We start from the raw sequence: 21,023 nt of genomic DNA, 5'->3' as shown, positions 1-21,023 counted from the left end.
CGCGCCGTAAGGGAAGGGATAAGGGAGGGAGTGAAAGAAGAAAGGAAGAAAGGGGTGCCGTAGTGGAGGGCTCCGGAATAATTTCGACCACCTGGGGATCTTTAACGTGCACTGACATCGCACAGCACACGGGCGCCTTAGCGTTTTGCCTCCATAAAAACGCGGTCGGCCGCGTTTTTATGGAGGCAAAACGCTGTGATCGTATAGTGGTTAGTACCTTGCGTTGTGTCCTCAGTAAAGTTTCTTAAATATTACTACTACTACTATACCCTGTGCCATGACTGCAGCGTGGACTTTCTCCTCATGCTGCAGTGCAGGCGCTTCAAGTGACATGCAAAACAGCGTTTATGAGCGCCTGTGGCGAGCCGTTCTCTACATAAAAACCAATATCCATGGCTTCAAATTCTTGGCAGGCGCCGAGAGCGTTCACGCGTCTCGTTACCTCCACCCCCCCCCCCCCCCACACACACACACACACACAAAACTAATGGCACAGTGGGGAGTCATCAGAGCCGCAGGAGCAGTGCCCCACAGAGTTCCAGTGGCCAGCCACCGGTCTGCCATCTCGAGTCACGGTTACAAGTTCCTCACAGTCTCTTACCGCACGCCGACGTCGCATGGTTGAAACGTAACACTCGCACAATATGCACAAAACCGGATCCCGTGGTAGCACTCAGTGTCAGGAGGGTAGACCCAGCGCGGTGCATCGTCGTCTTCGTCCGCCGCTGCGGCTATGGCGGAGGGGCGGTAATGGGCTCGACCACTCCGTAGCCGCTAGAGTCCCAGACGACAGGAGGACGTGACTGCTGCTGTCCGCCAATGCTGGAAAGGAGCCCCATGAGCGTCAGCGGTCTGGTGCCCGCTGATGCCAGCTGCTGCTTCTGTTGCCGGCGCAGGAAGTAGTCGACGGCGCCTTGCATGGTCTGCAGCAGGTCCAGGAAGCAGCCGTCGTACTGGCGGCCGCAGTCGGCGCTCGGGTCGCGGCCGTAGCGCGCCGCCAGCTGCAGTGGAGACATGCGCGTCCCGTCGGCGTCGCCCGGCCGGAAGGGCCTGCGGAGAAGACGCAAGCCACGGCGGCGTGCACACCGTGAAGTGTCGCGTATTGCTATAGTCAAATAGAACTCAACAGCAAAGCGGCAAATGCCCCTCCTCCAGCCAATGGCGTCGAGCTGTTCTGATGACGCGGTGGTAATACCCTCGGACCTTCTAGCATGACAACGCGCGGGGTATTAAACGAAAGGGAATTGACCACGGTTTCATCGCATTAATTGTGGAGTCTTGAAAATCGGTCGACGCCATTGGCTGGAGGAGCTCCTTTGAGGGGCATCTCATTCTTTTGTTGTATCTGACTGGGACATCAGAGCTAGAGCACTGAAGCAAATCATAACCTGCAGAACCAGCACTGAACCGCGGCCAGGTTCGAGCCCGGGTACTCCGGCTCAGTATAGACGAGCGCCTTAACCACTGAGCCACCGCGGCGGGTCATGGCTGTCGGTACAGCTATATCGTGTCACTTCTTCGCCCCGAAGAAAGTGGTTCTTTTGGGCAAAATATTTCGAAACGAAGCGGGGGGAGGAGGAGAACACACTCACGGGAAGAAAAACTGGAGCGCGATGCCGATGAGCCCGTAGCGTCCGGGCTTGTTGTGCGCCTCGCACACTGTCCTCTTGAGGCACTCCTGGGCGTCCATGCGGGGCACCAGGTTGGGCATCTTGCCGGCCACGTCCAGCAGGACGCGGTGACTCTTGTCCAGCACCGCCTGCACCAGCTTCAGCGCCACGCTGTCGCCGCTGCGAGCGCTGGCCGCCGCGGCGAACCCGCAGGCGCCCAGCAGGAGACCCAGGCTGTCGGGATCGACCACCGTCGGCACTGTGCCGGCCGCGGACGGCCGGTGGGGATCGACGGTAACGAAACTGGCGCAGACACTTCTCCGTCTTAAGGCTGCGACGCGATAGCGTTAATTCAATGCCCATATATGCGGAATTGCTCATTCTCAACTTCACATTCATAGGTCCCTGGGAGTGTTCGCACCACTCCTTCCGCAGTGGTGCAGCGGTTAAGGGAGGCGCCACTGCTCTGCGATGGCAGGTGCTGCCACCGGCGGTGCTTGCGCGACCCAGGTTGCTCTTATCGAGCAATCTCTCGCGATCGATCAAACAGGCATCTGCCAGGATGGTCAGTATGCTCACAATCCGGTGAGCAGGTTGCGATTACTCCACAAGGTGACATGGTCTACACACTACACTTAGGAATTTTATTAAGTGCAACCTCGCTGTAGTTTGTTACGACACTGAGAACTCCGTCAACTCAGAAGCGGGTAGGGTGGAGTGAGCTATAGCTCGTCCACCACATAGGCGTTCCCTGAAGTGGCTGGGTGAAGGTGGTTTGAACGTGTATGCACTACCAACGCGCATGAGAGTCACTAGGGTAACCCCCGCAGTATTTGCACCGAAGGTGGCCGCGGGGTTGCCCTATATATAGTGCAGATAGCGGTAAGTACAGTGGACGAGTTTGAGATACCCGTTAGAGCGTATTATCCCGATGCGAGAGGGCAGGCTGGGGTGTAGATGTGTATCGGTTGAATCGCGGCGTAAAGGAAAGCGACGACTTCTCAGATTACCACAAACCTCGGCTCTGTAACAAAACTTGTAGACGGGCAAGATGGTGCATAGCTTTTGGCAGCTAGGAGCTTTCTTGCGCTATTGTTCCTCCCCAAAGTATGCACTGCTCATTATCAACGAAACTGAATTGCTCGGCGCGCCTTCGTTGAACTTGTGGCGGCACATGATGGACTTTATCCGTCATGTCCACCAAGTTCTCCCCTCGTGCTGACGTGCAACACATTTCCCCATCATCCCCCCCCCCCCCCCCCCCGCTACCCACTCCAGAAAAGGAAAACACCTCCACCGTTTCTGCTGTATACCCCAGTAGATATATGTCTTCCATTTAACAGCATAAGCCAAATTTTTCAGGAAATGCAAACGAAAAGTCCTGTAAACCTGTGCAGGGACGGCCCCAAGGGGAGGCGAGGGGTGGCGGCCGTCACCCCAAAAATTCACTGGGGCATAGAAAAAGTAGCAGAGTGCTGCTTTTATAGCCGAAAAGGAAGACGTCACCTGGTAATGCAGCCTGTATTAGGCCTCCTTGCTGGCAAGCGTGTGCATGATGCTCTATACCGCAGCATTTTGTTCGTTAATGCATTATAACAGTCTGTGCAAGCGGGAATGGCGACCGCCGTCACGCCTGACGTCATCACAACCTGCTTACCTTGGCATATGGAAACCTGCATGCCCACCTGACTAAGCAAACTGCCCACGGCGGCAGGTGGCAGTTAATCACTGGTAACGAGAAGCTGCCCTTGAAAAGCAACCTGGGTCTCCCCAGCCGCACTGGTGCCTCTCCTTCGCCACTTGCTAGACCCAGGACAAATTAAGTCACAAGTGCAGCTGAAGCGATTGGTTCACAAATACCATGGAACGGCCGCGGACCTGACAGAGGAACTGAAGAGCAGGTGCCTTAACACAGGCAAACGGCGTTCATCTCCAGCTTACCGAGGTGCAGAGAACGCAGAACTAGATGAGGACATCTCGATAGCGGAGGTATGGAGAGCAATGAGTCAACTAAGAACCACGTCGGCGGCAAGGGCAGATTGGGTAACCAACAAAATATGCTAAGGAACCTAGTTATAGTCCCGGTCACGGCAGTCACAGACTACCTAAATGGAAACGCGCCAAAGTGATCCTTATTCTAAAACCCGGGAAGAAATTTGAAGTGGGCAACCTCAGGTCGATATCACTAACGTCGTATGCCTGGGGAAGCTGATGGAGCGTGTAATACTGAACAGACTCCAGGAATACGCAGAGGAAAGGGAGGAATATTCTGAAACGATGCTAGGCTTTAGGAGCAAGTTGTCCACGCAGGACGTCATGCTCCAGCTCAAAGCAGACATCATAGACCCGCCCAACAAATGGGGCGCCAAAACTATACTGGGGCCTCGACCTACATAAAGCCTTTGATAACGTCAAACACGAGGTAATACTAATTAGTCTGGAGGAGACTGCCCCTGGAAAGCGGACCTACGATTATGTTAGGGACTTTCTAACCGAAAGAACAGCAGAAATTAATCTAGGAGAAATCAAGTCCGAAACTGTTAAGCTAGGAGACGAGGGCATGCACCCCGCAGGGTTCAGTGCTCTCTCGTTTCTTGTTCAGCCTGGCGTTGAAGAACCTACCGCCACTACTTGAAGAGTGTCGAAGGGATAAACCATACGCTATATGCGGACGACATAATATGGACGCACACAGGCAACGATGGGGAAATAGAACAAAATCTCCAACAGGCGATCGATATTGTCCAGGAATACGCAGAATGGGCAGAGTTAAAACGCTCGCCAAGCAAATCCGAACTTCTGGTGATGCGGGGGGCGAGTAATCGCGATACCAACGCAGGAGACATTCTAGTACCGGTAAATGAGACACCGGTAGCCAGAGTGGACAAAATCAGGGTCCCAGGACTGATAATGCAGGACAATGGAAAGAACGCAGAAACAATAAACAGACTTAAGTCGACAATTAACATGACAACCAGGCTGATAAGGCGAATAGCTATACAAAAGACGGGGAGCCAAAGATCTCTGCCGAATGGTTCAGGCTTTTGTAATAATCGGAATAGTATACGCCATCCCCTGCCTCAAGCTAGAGCTGGCGGAAAAGAACAAAATAGACGGTATCATAAGGCAGGCGTATAAAGCAGCCTTGGGGCTGCCCTACTGCACACCTACGGGAAACTCCTTAAGCTGGGGATCTACACCACCACCACGGAAATATGCGAGGCACATATATTTGCGCAATTAAGGAGGCTTGCAACCTCACCCCCGGGGAGGATGAACCTGAGCAAACTAGGACTATACATGACAGAATCCCGGAAAGAAACGCGCAGGCAAAATTACCGACCGAAGTGAGAAAATTACTCACTACTAAACCAATTCCGAAAAAAAAACAGGTACCCAGCTTTTTTTTTTTTTTTTTTACCCGCCGCGGTGGCTCAGTGGTTAGGGCGCTCGGCTACTGATCCGGAGTTCCCGGGTTCGAACCCGACCGCGGCGGCTGCGTTTTTACGGAGGAAAAACGCCAAGGCACCCGCGTGCTGTGCGATGTCAGTGCACGTTAAAGATAATAATAATAATTGGTTTTTTGGGGAAAGGAAATGGCGCAGTATCTGTCTCATATATCTTTGGACACCTGAACCGCGCCGTAAGGGAGGGAATAAAGGAGGGAGTGAAAGAAGAAAGGAAGAATAGGTGCCGTAGTGGAGGGCTCCGGCATAATTTAGACCACCTGGGGATCTTCAACGTGCACTGACATCGCACAGCACACGGGCGCCTTAGCGTTTTTCCTCCATAAAAACGCAGCCGCCGCGGTCGCGTTCGAACCCGGGAACTCCGGATCAGTAGTCGAGCGCCCTAACCACTGAGCCACCGCGGCGGGGCTTAAAGATCCCCAGGTGGTCGAAATTATTCCGGAGCCCTCCACTACGGCACCTCATTCTTCCTTTCTTCTTTCACTCCCTCCCTTCCCTTTCGGCGCGGTTCAGGTGTCCAACGATATATGAGACAGATACTGAGCCATTTCCTTTCCCACAAAACCAATTATTATTTATTATTATTACCCAGCTTTTCACAAAGGCAGGAGGAGAGCAAGAGCAAGGTCCTTGAAGCCAAGCTAGAAGGCTTGGAATACAAAGCCTATGTAGACGCCGCGGAATACGAAGGAGGCGACTCCTTTGTGGTCGTTGGGTGTGAACGACTCGAGTGGAACATTAACGGTCGGTTCGGTCAAAACAAAGAACATGGCTGTTGCGCTATCAAACTAAAGGAAATTGCTGGCCATGAAAGTATTTCTTTAAAAGCAACCTGCTGCAGTCAGTCCTACCTAGTTTGTGCAGCTTATCGACCTCCAGATTCACCAGTACTATTGCTAAACGACCTTGCTGATCATACTTCCAAATTCAAGGGTGACAGAATCATACCGGCGAGAGTCTAATCTGCCAGGAATCGACTGGGATTACCCACCTTTTTCTCAGGCTATGGTGCACACTGCTAATAATTTATGTAATATAATGCTTTGTCGTGACCTGCAACAAGTTGTTAGAGAACCAACACGTGTGCAAGGTGATTCTGCATCTGTGCTTGATCTTGTATTCGTAAGTCGTTGCATTCAAAATTTATCAGTGGCGGTAGAATGCGGCTTCTCTGATCACAGTATGGCCTACGTTACATTTCCTGTGCATGATGCGAACAAAAAACCTATCGCTATGATAGTGCCTTTCAAGGATTTTTTCAACCGCAAGCGACTAAAGTGTGCTAGATTACTTTTAGTACTGCATTGACTTTTTTGATAGTTCTGACGTTGATGAATTGTGGGAAAGGTTTTAAAATATTTGCTTCCACTGCATAGACAGTTTTTTTTCCTACGATAGTGAAGAAAATGCGCCAAACAAATAATTGGATCAATCGAAACACAGTGCATCTTACAAGGAAAATTGAACGGTTTAAACAAAGAGGAACCACTCGATCCATAATTCAAACTCACAAACCGAACCTTACTGAATAAATTAAGAATGCGAAACGGTACTACTTTGAGCACACACTACCGGACTTTATTCATGACTCCCCCCCCCCCCCCCCCCACAAAAAAAAATTGGAACTATTTAGCAGAAAAGAAAGAGTCCACTAACCGAATTATGCATGAGGGTGCAATCCTTGTTGACAAAACTAGCACTGCTGAACACTTTAATAGGCACTTACATAGTGTATTTTCAAATCCAAATCAATGTAGGTTCCGTAGTGATGCATTTTGTTTTCCTGATACAGACATTGTATCATTGCTCGGATTAACTTCACTGTTGTTACATCTTAAAACTAAATCCACTTCTGGTCCGGATAAATTCCCCAACGTATTTCTGCGTCGTTATGCAGAAGTTATTTCTAAATTTCTTTCAATAACATTTCGCACGTCGTTTGCAACAGGAAGACTGCCTTCCGACTGGAGGACAGCTTGTTTGGTTTGGTTTGTTTTATGGGGGTTTAACGTCCCAAAGCGACTCAGGCTATGAGAGACGCCGTAGTGAAGGGCTCCGGAAATTTCGACCACCTGGGGTTCTTTAACGTGCACTGACATCGCACAGCACACGGGCGTCTAGAATTTCGCCTCCGTCGAAATTCAACCGACGTGGCCGGGATGGAACCCGCGTCTTTCGGGCCAGCAGCCGAGCGCCATAACCACTCAGCCACCGCGGCAGCTGAGGACAGCTTGTGTTGTGCCTCTGCCTAAAAAGGGTGGCATGACACTTGTTGCTAACTACCGTCCCATTTCACCCACTTGCACATGTTGTAAATAGGCAGAACATATTTCAGCTAACTACATAACCAAATTTCTAGATGACAATGGTGTACTTACTTCTGTTCAACATCGATTTAGGGAAGGTTTATCCACTGTGATCCAATTAACACGAGTTATTAAAAGCTTTGCAACAGTCCTTAACCACTCAGCGCAGGTCGACGCCATTTTTTTTAGATTTTCAAAAGCTTTTTATGTTGTGTCATGCTAAACTAATATATAAACTTGAACTAATTGGTCTTCCTAATTTTGTGGTCACGCGGGTTTCGTCATATCTCACCAACCGTGTACAGTTTGTTGGCATTGACGGTTATCAATCAAATTCTTTACTAGTTACTTCAGGCGTTCCACAAGGTAGTGTACTAGGCCCGTTGTTATTTCTAATATATAAAAATGATATTTTTACTCTTTTATCTCAATCGGTCCAGATTAGACTCTTTGCTGATGATTGCATTTTGTTCAACGAAATCAACAGCCCTGAAGACCAAGTCCTCCTTAACTACCCTCCAGAAAATTGACACATGGTGCTGTAATTGGGATATGCAGCTTAATGCCGCGACTATAGTTTTTGTGAAAATCGCCAACAAAAAATTGTACACTCATTTTCCTACACCCTTCCACCGCATCCCCTTGTAGAAGTTAAGGAATATAAATACCTCGGTGTTACCATAACTAATAATCGAAGTTGGAACAGTCATATTGATAATACATGCTCATCCTCCTACAGAAAACTTGGGCTTCTTCGCCACAAACTTAAAAACGTTCCTTCCCGGATAAAGCAGTTAGCATACTGCAGCCTCATAAGACCCAAACTAGAGCATGCTTGTACAGTCTGGGGTCCTTATACCAGGAAGAACATTGAGGCATTGGAGGCTGTACAGTGGAAAGCCGTGCGCTTCATCTTTTCTAAATATCGCACACCTGACTCTCCTTCCATTTTAATGAAAGAAAATGCCATCCCACAGCTGCAAATACACACGAAAATCCACAGACTAAAATTTCTATTTCTGCTGAAAAACAACAAACTCGCCATGAGTTCGGAACTTAACCTTGCGCCCCTTACAACTCGTCCCACAAGACATCATCATGCACATTCTTTAACACCATATCAAGCTAATATTAATACGTTTAAGTGTTCTTTTCACCCACGCACTACTGAGGAATGGAACAAGCTGCCTTCTGATGTCATCTTGTCCATTGATTCTCTTGAGAAATTGTTGGCGTCTATTTATGTATGTTTTCTTGTTAGAGTTGAACATGTCTCGTTGTATTTTGCTTACTTATGTTTTGCGCGATTAATTCATATTCAGAATGCTGTATTTTTTTTTCGCCCCTCCTGCTAGGGCCCACTTAGGGCCTGCAGTATTTGTTAAATAAGTAAATAAATAAACTCGGGGACAGTGGAGGAGGCGGCTATCGCCATGGCAATGGCCAGCATCAAAGCAGTCATCATAGTTAGCGACTCCAAGGTGGCTATAAACAATTTCGCGCGGGCTATGATCTCCCAGGAGGCAGAACAAATCCTAAGACATCAAGACTGGGACCAACGAGAGGTGGTACTAATATGGGTGCCGGCACACTCGGGGAACAGGGAAACGAGTTGGCTCACATTATAGCTCGAGGTCATGTCAGCCGAGCAGTGAGCCGGGTTGAGTCCCCAAATTTCACGAGAGATGCATTAATATCCTTTCATGACTACTCCAATCAGTTTAAACTGGAAAGGAGGATCTATCCGCTACCAGGCAAAAAGCTCGACAAAAGCCAGGAGGCAACGTGGCGTCGGCTCCAGACGCGAGCCTTCTTTAGCCCATCGAGACTAGCACACATGGATCCAACGCAACACAATCCGACTTGCAAAGGATGCGGCGAGATAGCCGGATACAACCACATTCTATGGAGTTGCAAAAAGGCGCCGCCACCGGCGGACCTGCAACCAGGCCCTTCTCTAGAGCGGTGGGAGGCTATACTGGCCAGCTCGGAAACGTTGACGCAAGTCCAGGCCACTGAGTCGGCTCACAAGGTTGTCGAGAGCGATGGGCTCGAAACCATCTAGTATAGTGCCCACTAGGGTTCAACGCTGACAATAAACGTTTTCCAATCCAAATCCGCTGGTGCCTGTGTTTGAAACAGCCGTTTGCCGGGGCAGTGGCGCATCGCTTAACCCCTGCACCACTGCGCCAGGAGTAATAGGAAGACTCCCAGAGATCTATGAATGTAGAGAATGGCTAATTATGCATATATGGGCATTAAATCATGAAGGTTATGGCATCCTACCCTTAGGGCGAAGGTACAACAGAAAATGCTAAAGCATTCAAACTATCCACCGAGGATCGCCTAGGAGTTTTATTTTATAATAATACGCAGCAATGCCAGAGGCGTCATGTCTATCTAAAATTTAATTCCCCTCCACCTTCACCTCGCCAACCCACTACAAATTCCCTGGCGCCGTCGCTGACCCTGAACAGCTGCTCATCATCATCCTCATCATCAGCCTGACTACGCCCACTGCAGGGCAAATGCCTCTTCCTTGTTTTTCCAATAAACCCTGCCCTTTACCAGCTGCGGCCACCGTACCCCCCGCAAACTTCTTAATCTCATCCGCCCACCTAGTAACTTTCTGCTGCCCTCTGCTACGCTCGCGTTGCCCTAATGCCATCCTCGCCGACATGCTATATCTGCCCGGAACTGCCATCACTGCAGCCGTGTGCCGCAGCCTATTGTGGGGTACACTGTTCTTCCCAGCGAGCGCGGCGCCGCTCCTTGGAGCCAACCCATAAATAATGATAAATAATAAATAAATAAACCTCGCCCTTCGCAACAGAACGCTTAACGTGTCCACCTTGTGACAGACTGTAGTTGATGTCAGGACGGCGCGAAAGGAACAAAAACAAGAGAGGCACAAGAACACAACAGGACAGGCGCCTGTCCTGTTGTGTTCTTGTGCCTGTATTGTCCTTGTTCCTTTGTTCCTTGTTCCTTGTTCACCTACAGTTATGAACCAATTAGCCCAAACCAGAGTACTTCTTGTGACAGATAGCTGCAGCTTCTCATTTCAACCACAAGGAACCCCTCTTTCATGGTTCCGTTTCGCTAAGAGCAAAGAACACGACCAGAGGAGCTGCGCGTACCAGGCACCTTGTCTGGTCCAACCCTTCGACGATGTCTTCTACTGCCACGACGCCCTTTGTCGCGCGGCCTGGAGAACAACGCCCGCGGCTTCTTGCGCGCCGTCGAAGGCACGTCGTCCGGGAGAGCGAGGGACTCCGGGCACGGCAGGGCTCCCAGAAGACCCGCGCTGAACGCGGTGAGCAGAGTCGTCCTGCTCGGGAGGTCCAGCTTCGACAGCACCGCCGCCGCGTCCGCGTAGACCGTGGACGCCGCGCCGGGGGCGAGGGCGAAAGGCTTGCTCGTCTTCTTGGGAGAATATTCAAGGCTGGGGATCACGTCATCCCCGAGTCCGCCGCTTGGTTGAGACAGCGTGTATACAGCGGCGCCGAGGAACTGCGGAGAGTGGCGTGGTGGGGCTCGCGGGGAGTCCAGGTAGTTGCCTCCGGTGTTTGGCTTCTGGCCCGGAGCGGCTGGAAAGAGAGGCGGAAGTGGCGGCTTTTTTGGCAGCCAGATGGCAGGACTGGACAACGCGCACAGGACGAGGACATATGTTAGAGTGGGCAGAGAAAAAAAGAAAGAAAAATGTTGCCCAAGGAAAGAAATGACGAGACACGAGCGCCGACTTACAAACTGTTTATTTGGAACCTCGCCCCGGAATATATAGGTATAGCATGACCAACATCACGCATGCGCGGCGGAATATAGTGCGAGCGTCGACAAAGCGCCTTGTGACGGCGATAAGCGTGCAACACGACGACAGATTCGCGCACGCGCACGAAGGGAGAGCGTCTGCTACGCTGTTCCGATCACGAGGACACACGCCCTGCCGCAATATATGTAGGCTAAATACCGGCGGGCAGCCGGGAACATGCGCATGACTAAGATGTGACACTGAGAAGTTTGAAAGTTGCGATGTTTTTTTTATACCGTCTAGACCCTGAGAGACTGATTAAAGATCTGGTTGGTTTGTGTTCCCACATCGCAGAGGGTTGCTCAAATTGGTTTGATTTTTTAGGAGGGAAAGGAAATGGCGCAGTATCTGTCTCATACATCGTTGAACACCTGAAACGCGCCGTAAGGGAAGGTATAAAGGAGGGAATAAAAGAAGAAAGGAGAAAAGAGGTACCGTAGTGGAGGGCTCCAAAATAATTTCGACCACCTCGGGATCTTTAACGTGCACTGACATCGCACAGCACACGCCAGAAGGTTCGCATTCCAGTCAATGGTTTCCACGTGCTGCTGAATTATTTTCCTTTTATTTTTCTTATCCTAACCGTGATTCGCCAACGCCCGCGGCCTCCCATAATAGGAAAAAGAGAGGGAAAGCACATCTCAGTGTCACCTCTTAGTCATGCGCATGTGCTTTATTGCCCTCATGTTCTTTAATAATAATAATAATAATAATAATTGATTTTTGGGGAACGAAAATGGCGCAGGATCTGTCTCATATCGTTGGACACCTGAACCGCGCCGTAAGGGAAGGGATAAAAGAGGGAGTGAAAGAAGAAAGGAAGAAAGAGGTGCCGTAGTGGAGAGAGCCGGAATAATTTCGACCACCTGGCGATCTTTAACGTGCACTGACATCGCACAGCACACGGGCGGGCGGCTTAGCGTTTTTCCTCCATAAAAAACGCAGCCGCCGCTTTTCTTTGCGAGCAGATATATTGTGGCAGGGCGTGTGTGCTCATGACCGGAACAGCGCAGCAGACGACGTGGGCGTGCGCGAACTCTCGCCGTGTTACACGCTTATCGCCGTTATAAGGCGCTGACCAGCAGTTTGGTCGACGCTCGCGCTATCTTATTAAAAATCAAGAAGGCTGTACAAAGGTTCCTTGTGGGTAAGAGCTATCGATACGCAAGAGCAGCCTAAACAATATATCATTTCGGCTTCAATAATTTCGCGAGTCAATTTACATCTGTTTTTTTTTGGAAATAACAGTGCAGTCTTGGCAGAGGGGCTGGCACGTGGAAACCTGATCCGATTCACCATTTTTATCTGCACTGTTGTCATCAGGCTTACATTTCCTGCAGTGTGCGTCACGAGATCCGCCTCTCTTTTCAGACACGTCGTCACAATGCTCCCGGAGGCGGTCGTTCAGACACCTATACCGCTTTGGCCAACGTAGCTTTTTCCTCGTGACAACAGAATGTTGTACGCAATTGAGCTGGCACATTCAACGAACTTGGTTCGGTGTTTATTTCTGCACTCTTTGTTATTTGCGCCACCGGGCTTAGATGTGTGGCCAGGTACAGAGAAGAAATGGCCGAAGAGAAGAAATCGCACGACAAGAAATGGCCGTGTAGGAGCACTCTTGCATGCCACACACTCCGCTGCTCAGCCTCTTATGTAAGAATATACAACCTGCAGTGCCCAGGAGGCGCTGACATCGTTCCAACCAGCGCCTAAAAACGCGACGCCACGTTAGGGAGATTTAGCATACCGCCTACGCGCAGTGGTCCTACCCGGCCAAGCATTTGCCACTGCGCATGCGCAGCTCCCTTGGGTAAAGCAGGTATATACGTATCCTCTAGTACGTTTCCGGTAGGCTAAATATCTCTATTATGACCCATGGGGAACATGCGCTGCCAAGGTGGCACTGCAGTTGTTCCATTCGGTGACTCAAAACTGCTTTCGTCAGCCGCTTGGGCCGCTGCATACGCGAGAACACATTCTGCGCGATTAGATACCCGCGTTTGGCTGACAGCATTCATTGCCTAGCTTCCCTGGGCGTAGTACAGATAGCTGACGCACGGCACGTGCGCCTTCGACAGAGCGCGGAGGCTCACGCCAATAAGCGCCTGAAGGTGGCGCGGAAATGTACTAAGAGTACTACCCAAAACTGCTTGCTCTTCTCGCTAGGCAGTGTGTTATGGCGCTTTAATCGGCACCACAAACTTCAGCGCAAGTTCCCCAGCGCGTTTGTCTAATACCATTCCCTGCCTATATAGTTCCTTACAACGTATAGTCCAGCTAGTTGACGCATATGCCATGTCTGGCTTCGACAGAGAGGAATTAAGCTTGAACGAAATGCCGCGGAAAAGCACTACGGGTGCACCAGAAACTGCGTGCTCCTATCGCTAGGCTGTGTCACGGCGCTGCGATCGGCACGGCAAATTTTAGCACAGGCTGCGTATAGTCTCATTGTCTCTCGAAAGAGCTGACTTTTTCGTGTATGGCGACGATCGGCTGCACAGGGACGAAGGCAATGAAGAGACGAAATTATATATGCTCAATAATTTTGACGCTTCTGGCTTGCTTGGTAGAGCCAAACATTAAAAACCTGATTTTGTTCACTGCTTTGTAATTGGTCAGCGGAGTAATACAGGGCGCCACGGACCATGACCAGTGTTAGCAACTGCTGTCTATTTAAGTTGTATCCTACTATACATAGCTAACTTGATTCGCCTCTTGTTCAAAATTAATGGCGGGTCTCCCTGAAACACCTGTCATATTCTGTGGACTTCAACCTTCAATAGGTTTGTTGCGAGTGCTCGTGATCATGTTCTTTCTGTTGGCATGCCATCTGCGTTAAATTAAATCAATATAACGTCAGATTACTAATCAACAACGATGCAACCATAGTGCGTTCGCACCGTCGGCAAAACGACAACACGTGGGGCTCAGCTGGCTGATCACTGTATCGGCCTTATCTCGGAATCTTTTTCGCATCTCAATTAATTGGTCAATAGCAGTAATAACAGCTATTGTGCTTTAAGAGCGCTCTAAGGTGGACGTAAGGCTTTCCGCACTGCTGTCGACTGCGTCGCTCTCTCTCCTTTATTTTCTGTGTTGTCCAGGGCGTGACTCAGCTTTATTTTTGTCCAAAATTATATTTAGGCATAAAAATTACCCGCATTTCCCTGCTAATTCCTGAAGTTCTATGAAAACTCGTGAAGATTCCCCTGTCCCTCCAGGATCAATTTTGTGCCGAGAACTTCCTGAAACAGGGAAAATGGCCCGGAAGGAGCACCACTGACTATACCAAGGTAGACCGTCTCCTCAGCGGTGGCCTAGTGGTTAGAGCATCCGCCTCGCATGCGGGAGGTGCGGGGCTCGATCCACCGTGCCGCCGGGTACCCACCGGTGATACAACGGGTACAAGCTTTCCCCTGGTCTGGTGCTCGGCTTCTTTAGGGTGAAATGCTTGGAAAATGGGTCTTTGACCTTACCCTGTACAAAAAAACCTACCTTGTGCCATGACGCTATTTGGCCACAGATGCTCTTGTGCCATAAAAAAAAATCAGCAAGGTAGGCTGGCACTATACTTTTGTCGGCAGAACTCAAGCGCTCGCGACGAGACGAGTACTTTAATTATATACCTTTCTGGAAGAGAAGGGCCTGGGCGGCGGGACCAAGGGCGAGCACGCAGGCACAGCACAGCGTCGCGGCCCTCGTCGAAGGCACGGGTTTCATCGCTGGATGCTCGGGAGGTGGCGCTCGTACCAGATGGCCAGCACCTGGAACGCGATATGATGCGCCATAAAGGTATCGGCAGCTGCCCATTGAAAAACCATTCTGGATTTAGTGCATTCCAGGCTTGGCTGCTAAGACCAACGTCGCGGGATCGAATCCCGAGGCCGGTATTTTTATTTTATTTTATTTGTACATACTGCAGCCCTATTGGGCTATTGCAGGGGTGGGTGTAAACAAAACGACACAACAATGGCGAACAGCAGAGACAATGTGAGTAGAGAAAAAAAACATATGCAAGAAAAGGCATTACTATTCAATAGCCTCTAAAAAACAGTTTTAAGGGAAAAGAGCGCGTACGACCAGGTGAAGAATTCCAGCATTCGATTACACGCGGAAAGAAACTGTACTTAAATGTGTTCGTAAGGGCAAAATAAGGAGTGATATTTAGCCTGTGGTGACTTCTAGTTTTAGATGGTATAGCTGGGATTAGATAATCATTTGAAGAGGTCCGGCAAGAAGAGTTAACAACACAATGCAGAAATTTTAAAGACTCAGCCCATCGTCGAGCTATAATAATAATAATAATAATAATAATAATAATAATAATTGGTTTTTGGTGGAAAGGAAATGGCGCAGTATCTGTCTCATATATCGTTGGACACCTGAACCGCGCCGTAAGGGAAGGGATAAAGGAGGGAGTGAAAGAAGAGAGGAACAAATAGGTCCGTAGTGGAGGGCTCCGGAATAATTTCGACCACTTGGGGATCTTTAACGTGCACTGACATCGCACAGCACACGGGCGCCTTAGCGTTTTTCCTCCCATAAAAACGCAGCCGCCGCGGTCGGGTTCGAGCCCGGGAACTCCGGATCAGTAGTCGAGCGCCCTAACCACTGAGCCACCGCGGCGGGGCTGAGAGGGTGAAGCCCGTGTGCTGTGCAGTGCCAGGTGGTGGAAATTAATCCGCAGCCTTCCACTACACCCTGAGCAGAAAGGAGTTGAAAGGAAGGAAGATACCTTCTAGCGCACTCTCTTTCATAAAATGGAGTGCGCTAGATGACTTCACTCCCTTTTTACTCCCGTCTAGGCGTATTCGTGTATACAGTGCACGACTTCTCCCATGACCTATGTGCAGCCTGGAATCCTAAAACCCACGTACCAGGCCATGCCTTTCGAGTGTTCAGAATCGAGGCGTCCAGACGGAGGAAAAACGCTAAGGCGCCCGTGTGCTGTGCGATGTCAGTGCACGTGAAAGATCCCCAGGTGGTCGAAATTATTCCGGAGCCCTCCACTACGGCACCTCTTTCTTCCTTTCTTCTTTCACTCCCTCCCTTATCCCTTCCCTAACGGCGCGGTTCAGGTGTCCAAAGATATATGAGACAGATACTGCGCCATTTCCTTTCCCCCCAAAAAAAACCAATTATATATAACGATGTAAAAGGAGAGCGCAAAATAAATACGGCCAGAGCAACAAGGACAACAGAGCACACGAAAGACGCTAACTATCATCTGGTTTGAAACTCTTTCCTTACAGCGACTAATAAAATCGTTCAGTTTTCATGAAGAAGCCAATTGGCCCATTCTGCGCGCTATGCGCTGCTTTTGAGCCTGATCCGGAGTTCCCGGGTTCGAACCCGACCGCGGCGGCTGCGTTCTTATGGAGGAAAAACGCTAAGGCGCCCGTGTGCTGTGCGATGTCAGTGCGCGTTAAAGATCCCCAGGTGGTCGAAATTATTCCGGAGCCCTCCACTGCGGCACCTCTTTCTTCCTTTCACTCCTTCATTTACCCCTTCCCTTACGGCGCGGTTCAGGTGTCCAACGATATATGAGGCAGATACTGCGCCATTTCCCCAAAAACCAATTATTATTATCAGCAAGTTCTGCCATGCGGTTGCAAAAGAACTGTACTTTAGTTTCGGATTAGGAATTGTTGCCCGCCGCGGTGGCTCAGTGGTAAGGGCGCTCGGCTACTGATCCGGAGTTCCCGGGTTCCAACCCGACCGCTGCGGCTGCGTTTTTATGGAGGCGAAACGCTACGGAGCCTGTGTGCTGTGCGATGTCGGGACACGTTAAAGATCTCCAGGGGGTCGAAATTGTTCCGGAGCCCTCCACTACGGCACCGATTTCTTCCTTTCTTCTTTCTCTCCCTTCCTTATCCCTTCTCTAACGGCGCGGTTCGGGTGCCCACCGATATGTGAGAGAGATACTGCGCCATTTCCTTTCCCCAAACACCAATTTTCAATTTTATTGTCTGCTGCTGTTGTTGTTGACAGGAAGAAAGAAAGGAAAGCGCACGGGCCTGCCTACTGGCTCAAGCCGAGCCACGCTCGCTGCCGCGTGCTGAGAGTAGATAATAATAATAATTGGTTTTTGGTGGAAAGGAAATGGCGCAGTATCTGTCTCATATATCGTTGGACACCTGAACCGCGCCGTTAGGGAAGGGATAAAAGAGGGAGTGAAAGCAGAAGGAAGAGGTGCCGTAGTGGAGGGCTCCGGAATAATTTCGACCACTTGGGGATCTTTAACGTGCACTGACATCGCACAGCACACGGGCGCCTTAGCGTTTTTCCTCCCATAAAAACGCAGCCGCCGCGGTCGGGTTCGAGCCCGGGAACTCCGGATCAGTAGTCGAGCGCCCTAACCACTGAGCCACCGCGGCGGGGCTGAGAGGGTGAAGCCCGTGTGCTGTGCAGTGCCAGGTGGTGGAAATTAATCCGCAGCCTTCCACTACACCCTGAGCAGAAAGGAGTTGAAAGGAAGGAAGATACCTTCTAGCGCACTCTCTTTCATAAAATGGAGTGCGCTAGATGACTTCACTCCCTTTTTACTCCCGTCTAGGCGTATTCGTGTATACAGTGCACGACTTCTCCCATGACCTATGCGCAGCCTGGAATCCTAAAACCCACGTACCAGGCCATGCCTTTCGAGTGTTCAGAATCGAGGCGTCCAAACGATGTAAAAGGAGAGCGCAATTAAAATAAATACGGCCAGAGCAACAAGGACAACAGAGCACACGAAAGACGCTAACTATCATCTGGTTTGAAACTCTTTCCTTACAGCGACTAATCAAATCGTTCAGTTTTCGTGAAGAAGCCAATTGGCCCATTCGGCGCGCTATGCGCTGCTTTTGAGCCTGATCCGGAGTTCCCGGGTTCGAACCCGACCGCGGCGGCTGCGTTCTTATGGAGGAAAAACGCTAAGGCGCCCGTGTGCTGTGCGATGTCAGTGCGCGTTAAAGATCCCCAGGTGGTCGAAATTATTCCGGAGCCCTCCACTGCGGCCCCTCTTTCTTCCTTTCTTCTTTCACTCCCTCCTTTATCCCTTCCCTTACGGCGCGGTTCAAGTGTCCAACGAGATATGAGGCAGATACTGCGCCATTTCCTTTCCCCCAAAACCAATTATTATTATTAGCAAGTTCTGCCATGCAGTTGCAAAAGAACTGTACTTTAGTTTCGGATTAGGAATTGTTGCCCGCCGCGGTGGCTCAGTGGTTAGGGCGCTCGACTACTGATCCGGAGCACCCGGCTTCGAACCCGACCGCGGCGGCTGCGTTTTTATGGAGGCGAAACGCTACGGAGCCCATGTGCTGTGCGATGTCAGTGCACGTTAAAAATCTCCAGGTGGTCGAAACTGTTCCGGAGCCCTCCACTACGGTACCGCTTTCTTCCTTTCTTCTCTCACTCCCTTCCTTATTTCTTCTCTTAAAGCAATGTTCGGGTGCCCACTAATATGTGAGAGAGATACTGCGCCATTTCCTTTCCCCAAAAACCAATTTTCAATGTCTGCTGCTGTTGTTGACAGGAAGAAAGGAAAGCGCACGGGCCTGCCTACTGTCTCAAGACGAGCCACGCTCGCTGCCGTGTGCTGAAAGTAGAAGAGTTAAAGGATAGGAGAGTAAAGATAGAAAGAAAAGACGTCGCGCGCTAATAGGCCCCGAGCTGATCCCGGAGGCTGTGCAATACCGGGCTGACCCGTGCCAGAGTGCGTATAGCACTCTGACATTGTCATCTGCCGTATGAAGGAGTATTTTTAAATGGACCCTGAAATAATTTCGATGGACATGTTCTAGTGTAACAGACCTGTAGATGTGATCTTTGCGGGCGTTTGAGCAAAATTTGAAAACTTTGAGTGGAACCTATAATTTAGAAAATTTTAAAAAATCGCTGTCCCAACCGATTAGAGCGACACACGTCGCCGCGCGTCCCCTGCCCCGATGACGTCAGTGGGCAGAAGGGGCTGCCTTGTGCAAGCAACACCTGTATCAGCACCATTAAGGTTGACAGCTCAGAATGGACAGGAAAAATCGGTGCTCGCTGTGCCGGAAACATATAAGAAAGCATCACCCATATCCCCGCGCTATAATAATAATAATAATAATAATAATAATAATAATAATAATAATAATAATAATAATAATAATAATAATAATAATAATAATAATAATTGGTTTTGGGGAAAAGGAAATGGCGCAGTATCTGTCTCATATATCGTTGGACACCTGAGCCGCGCCCTAAGGGAAGGGATAAAGGAGGGAGTGAAAGCAGAAGGAAGGAAGAGGTGCCGTAGTGGAGGGCTCCGGAATAATTTCGACCAACTGAGGATCTTTAACGTGCACTGACATCGCACAGCACACGGGCGCCTTAGCGTTTTTCCTCCATAAAAACGCAGGCGCCGCGGTCGGGTTCGAACCCGGGAGCTCCGGATCAGTAACCGCGCTATTCCCGCGTATTGTTATAGTAATCGATTTCAGGGCTGGCGCGGCGCGTGGAGAAATGCGGCACTCCTGGGTACTCCGAAAGCTTCTCCTTACTTCTCCTAAACTTACGGCGCCCTCTTTGAGCCAGCTACTGCCGGTGAACGATACGAATCACTGCCACTCGACAGAACTGCCGCAGCGACCATGCGCACAAGCACCGTGAAGCCGTGGCTCGATCCGCATGCGTTGTGAAGCCCATTTCCCACGCACTATGCCTACCTCACGCCGTCGTTTTTCCATCGACTCGGAAGACGCTCACACCACGTACAATGCACTGACGAGTGACGAGAGCGGTTACAAGAGTTCGCTCTTGCTTGACCGGCAACGTCGACCACGATCGGTCGACCGGCAACTGCGGACGCTCGAGGAAGTTTCGGGCAAGCGCGGCGCGGTTCGGGCAGCCCGCTCAGCGCTAAACAGGTCTCGCACGGCGCTCACATGCCGAGGTGGGACGCCCGCCCCCCAAATTGTGCCGGCCCCTTCTTTACTTTGTCTACTTTTATCTTTTTTTTTTTAAATCCTCAAGGCCGTTACGCCAACACCGCGCGCACAGGGAGTGTTTACTTACCGGTTCCTCCGCGTAAGCCGCGTGCAAGAGTACATTAGGCGCTGTCTTCGCTATCAATCGAAAGACAGAAAGGCGCGTTTCGGCTGCTGACCTGACCGTAACCCACTGGCCGCGAGCTGTGTGCATCCGTCTTTTCTTTATTCGCTGTGACGCGTCGCCCTTCTCGATCAAAGTGTATAGTGCGCCTCAAAGGTTTTCACAGCAATGCAGATCCGGTCTTGTGCGTCTGGACTGTAGCAAAAATGTCTCGGACAGGCTCGGAAGTTAGACAATGATGCGCCAGCTACAGCAAACCTGCGATTGATCGGTATTCAAACGCGAAAGCAGAAGCGGAGAATAGACTGCATTCAGTTCGGAAAGCTTTTCATACATATGCGCACGAAACACGCGACAGTCGTCGGTTGCCGATGCAGGAGACTGTTACAGTAACCCCGGATGGCGAAAGTAGCGCACGGATACCGACCCGGATCTCTCTCGGGCTATGCTATGCCTCACATTCTGCAGCATGTAAACGTGGCTTTATGGACAAAATTAAGGTCATAATTTACTTACCTGGTTTTAAAAGGACATGCAAAACTGCAGCGAAAGATATGCGGTGCGAACTCGTTTTCCGACGATCGAGTCGAGAGCGGCAGCAGACGACGGCAGACGAAACAGCAAACAGCGCCAAAAACAACGCTTTGCGCCGTGCTGCCACCTAGTATGCGATATGAAAGACAGCGCAACGACAATACAACCACTAAAATTATTTGAGAGCAAAAAAAAATTGCCAGTTTGTGCT

General features: G+C 50.2%; 1 protein-coding gene across 3 annotated transcripts; it reads right to left on the bottom strand.

Moving 5' to 3' along the window:
- Positions 1 to 483: 483 nt before the first annotated feature.
- Positions 484 to 20,968, bottom strand: LOC144135439 (uncharacterized). Of its 3 annotated transcripts, XM_077668107.1 has the most exons (5): positions 20,795 to 20,968; positions 14,827 to 14,964; positions 10,527 to 10,976; positions 1,593 to 1,941; positions 484 to 1,050 (listed from the first exon to the last, which is right to left on the bottom strand). In XM_077668107.1, the coding sequence occupies exons 2-5, from the start codon at positions 14,918 to 14,920 to the stop codon at positions 732 to 734; spliced, it is 1,212 nt and encodes a 403-aa protein (XP_077524233.1). In that variant the 5' UTR covers positions 14,921 to 14,964; positions 20,795 to 20,968; the 3' UTR covers positions 484 to 731. The 3 variants fall into 3 exon arrangements, with proteins under 3 accessions (XP_077524233.1, XP_077524231.1, XP_077524232.1); XM_077668105.1 differs by lacking the exon at positions 20,795 to 20,968 and having other exon boundaries at positions 14,827 to 15,268; XM_077668106.1 differs by lacking the exon at positions 20,795 to 20,968 and having other exon boundaries at positions 1,593 to 1,869; positions 14,827 to 15,266.
- Positions 20,969 to 21,023: the final 55 nt, after the last annotated feature.

This window comes from Amblyomma americanum, chromosome 5, assembly GCF_052857255.1.
Source record: "Amblyomma americanum isolate KBUSLIRL-KWMA chromosome 5, ASM5285725v1, whole genome shotgun sequence".
In the NCBI taxonomy this organism is placed as follows: domain Eukaryota; kingdom Metazoa; phylum Arthropoda; class Arachnida; order Ixodida; family Ixodidae; genus Amblyomma; species Amblyomma americanum.
The sequence above is the reverse complement of the archived record's forward strand: the minus strand, read 5'-3'. Positions and strand labels throughout refer to the sequence as shown.

Excerpts from the sequence above, each read along its gene's own strand:
- LOC144135439 (XM_077668105.1), bottom strand. The coding sequence starts at position 15,010 with ATGGGCAGCTGCCGATACCTTTATGGCGCATCATATCGCGTTCCAGGT. Across the intron at positions 1,942-10,526 it reads TGGACCAGACAAGGTGCCTG|CCTTAAGACGGAGAAGTGTC; the intron begins GTACGCGCAGCT and ends ATCGCGTCGCAG. Across the intron at positions 1,051-1,592 it reads GCGCTCCAGTTTTTCTTCCC|GCCCTTCCGGCCGGGCGACG; the intron begins GTGAGTGTGTTC and ends TCTTCTCCGCAG.